General features: G+C 35.5%; 1 protein-coding gene across 1 annotated transcript; it reads left to right on the top strand.

Moving 5' to 3' along the window:
* Nucleotides 1–1,585: 1,585 nt before the first annotated feature.
* LOC106331526 lies at nucleotides 1,586–2,847 on the top strand. The gene has a single exon (XM_013769905.1). It carries the CDS (start codon nucleotides 1,711–1,713, stop codon nucleotides 2,530–2,532), a length of 822 nt encoding a protein of 273 aa, XP_013625359.1. The 5' UTR covers nucleotides 1,586–1,710; the 3' UTR covers nucleotides 2,533–2,847.
* Nucleotides 2,848–3,700: the final 853 nt, after the last annotated feature.

Below are 3,700 nucleotides of genomic sequence, written 5' to 3'. Positions count from 1 at the left end.
CCAAAGAGACCTAAGACGTGACTCGAAACCCACTTACGATTTCTTAACCAAAAGCCCATTAACCGTAGGACGGTTTATGCTTGGTTCGCAAGGAAAGATAAATGTCAAGTTTCTGCGGATAAGTACGAAGTATTCGAAGATAATTAGAAAAATCGGGAAAACGGAATATCTCCATTTTTAAGTTATGACGGCTTAAAGGCAGAAGAGGAAAAGCGTAAACCGACCTAGGAACGAGTATATAAAGGAGTCCTAGGCGAGAGGCACTGGAGGACTTTGTCGGAGAGAAAACTTAGCACTTAGAGCATTTAGGCAACTTTCCGTTTTTGTTATTTCGAGCTGCGACTCAACTAGGTTTTGCAGTCTTAGGTTGTTAGAACTAGGAATCTCGCCGACAACTCTCATAGCCGAGGCTTCTACCTTGTTGTAACGCTCATACGCAAATTCGGAATAAGACACCTTTCGCTCTTTATTACGATTTCTTATTTTTCTCGTCTTTATTTCGTGTTTTGATTGTTTGACGTGTGGTTTAGCAGATATCCGGGACTTCTGGGAAATTAGGGTTTTTCTAGTTTTTTTTAAATATTATGTGATTGGTTAGATTTTTATTTAAGGTTCGCATTTTATCATAATTATAGTGGTGGTCACCGAAGCCAGACAAATAAAACAGAGTGGTCACCAAACTACTGTATTTATGTTTTCCATTCACATATAAATTCTATCGAACTATCATTGTCGATTATATATATCTATATATAGGCTGACAACAGAAAGGGAAATGCGTATCATTATTATTTATACATGTAACCTAGTTTTGTATGTAAAGTTTTACAAAAATATTGATCAAAAAATGAAATCTGAAACATCAAATCTTTAATAGTATCACCTATTCATTTTACAAATCACTACGTTTTCTTAAACGACCTGCCAAAATCCATATTATCTCACAATCACAACCTTGTACTTCTTTCTATTACTAAGATGTGATGTCATTAGTATATTAGATTATTAATTTAGAAAGAAAAGAGAGAAAAGTCATATAACAAGCTATGTTTTCGAATCTAGGACAGTAGATATATTCTCATGATATATGTTCAATCACTACATGGAACCAATAATAATATATAAAGAACGCGTAACCTACGTCTAGTACGTCATAGCAATGACATGATAAACATTTGAAATGTTCATATGTGGAAAGAAAATTAAATAACTGAATAGATAAGTTTTTTATCACCTCATGATTCGATAGTGATTAAACGTGACACCGAAGAAGATAAGTAGATATGACATTTTCCAAAATATTACGGAGAAAAAAATATATTCTTGACCAAATATACCGCGTTTTTTAAATGGAAGACTTCTTCTTATATAAGACGAGTATGTGATTATAGGTTTTATTATATTTCATTTGATATGTCATCGTCAGTGGTTTATGGTGATTATTGATTACGCTCCTTGTTAGGTCAATGATGTCTAGTATTTAGTTTAATAAAACTTTTTAAACATTTTTGGCTCCTGATTAATTAAAAATAGCAATTAATCTTCCTAATGTAATAATTTAATTTTGTTTTCTCCCCGTAAATGAAAAGAAAATACAAAGATTTTTTCGTCGTATATATATTACCACGGGTCCCAACTTTCGAAGCATTAAACCATCTTTCTCTGTTTAACGCTTCAGAGAAAACTCAGAAAGAAACAACTTTGGTAGACATGCAGACGAGCCGTTTACTCTCCCTTTCCTCCAACTCACCGAGCTTCGGCAGTTTCTCTTCCGCCGTAGACCTCGCCTCAATCGCCGCTCGAGTCGTGGAGGAGTTCAGAGACCAGGAGCAACGATCAGACTCCCACAGCGACAACAACGACGACGACGATGATAATAATTTCGAGTTCGCCTTCGACTGTCCTAGCCGCAGGTGCTCTCATCCCGTCGCTACTGCCGACGAGATTTTCTGTAACGGTCAGATCCGTCCGTCGAATCCTTACAGTGGTGGAACTGAGAATCCTCCGGTTGACGGAAAAAGCGGAGGAGAATCTCAACCGTCGCCTTCACCGAGACGTCGTCGTCCTGCGCTTAGAAAGTTGATGAGCGAAGAGCGAGATCCGACGTCGAATTCTTCGTCTGAGGAGACCGATGATGATCTATCCGGAGTTCCACCGGAGACTTACTGCGTTTGGACACCGAAACATTCGAGGGACGAAGATCTCCAACGACTCTCGTCTTCTCCATCGCATAGCAAGATCAAAAGCCACTCCGCGGGATTCTCGAAACGATGGAAGCTAAGGAATCTTCTCTACGTGAGAAGCAGCAGCGAAGGGAACGACAAGCTCGTGTTTCCGGCGCCAGTTAAGAAGGGAGATGAAACTGCTAGCTCCGATCAAGAAGAACAGCTGTCGAAGTCGAAGGTTGTGGTCGGAGAGGAAGAAAAGGAAAGCGAGGAGACGAAACGACAGCCGTTTGTGCCGTATAGAAAGGATATGATGGGGATAATAAAAAATGTTAATGGGCTTAGTCGTCATTTACGTCCTTTTTAAAAGGTGACGTGGATCTTGTGAAGGAGAGAAGAAACAAAAATCGAAGACGTGGACTTTAAGTGGGCTTCGGTTTCTTTTCCTTTTCCCTCTCTCTCTCAACCTTTTTCTTTTTGGTTTCATGGAAAATCTCGAGTGTTTGCGAGAAAGAAAGAAAGTGCATATTTTTTGAATAATTTTTAATCAAAAAACTCGATGTGTCGGTTTGGATTAGATGTAAGATTATCGGAAAAGAGACTAATGGTTATTATTCATTTTATTGTAAATATATCGTCATAGTGTTGAATTATTTCACCTAATTATATGATGGTTGGCAGATTCAAATGTCTACACGGTATATTACAAAAGCAAGACTACTTGATGACCTGATGTTTGTGTGTATTCTAGAATTCAAAACTTGGATAAGTGTTTTATGTTTCTTTATTTGGACAAAAGAGTGTGGTCCTTTGACGTGTGGAATCTTCGCATATATACTTTTTTTATTACTTTATTATATAAAAATAGATATGGATGCATTTGTTAATTTGGATATAAAGCATTTCGGTGGATATTGTAAGAATGTTTGGTTTGCCTTGAGATAAGTTTCTATAAAGAGGTTTGTGTTCGCATTATTGATTTGAGTCGCTTGAGTCATCCCAACTAACATAAAAATCAGAGTAAAATAATGTATTGGGAAGATTAGATGAATTTAATACTAGTCGTTGATTCTTTCATTATATAGTTGAAGTTTATGTTTAGTGGGAAATCCACAATGAAATTAATATTTTGGAACTATATAAAACTAGAATAGATTTCGGTTCACGACTTCACGTGGTTTAGTTTACTGCAATGGATTTCACATTTCACTTTGTTTGATTGGTAATTCTTACAGCAATGGTAACTTTAATGATTATCACTAAATTAAGTTGTAACTTGATTAAGATCCGCGTCTTGCGCGAGATAAACATTATATATATAAATTATTTTATGTATTATATGTTCTTACATATTATGAAATAATAAATATATATTGAATAATTAAAAGTCAGTAACTATTACATATATAATTAAATTGGTGCGAACGTATAAATCAATTTTATTAATCCAAACAATTTTTTTTAAAAAATTTGATAGGATATGTAGTAAAATTTAAATGATATTAACATACATAGTATATTTTTAATATTAATGT

The sequence above is a fragment of the Brassica oleracea genome, chromosome C3 (genome assembly GCF_000695525.1).
Source record: "Brassica oleracea var. oleracea cultivar TO1000 chromosome C3, BOL, whole genome shotgun sequence".
NCBI lineage: Eukaryota > Viridiplantae > Streptophyta > Magnoliopsida > Brassicales > Brassicaceae > Brassica > Brassica oleracea.
This window is presented reverse-complemented; position numbering and strand designations above follow the sequence as displayed.

Excerpts from the sequence above, each read along its gene's own strand:
- LOC106331526 (XM_013769905.1), top strand. The coding sequence starts at position 1,711 with ATGCAGACGAGCCGTTTACTCTCCCTTTCCTCCAACTCACCGAGCTTC.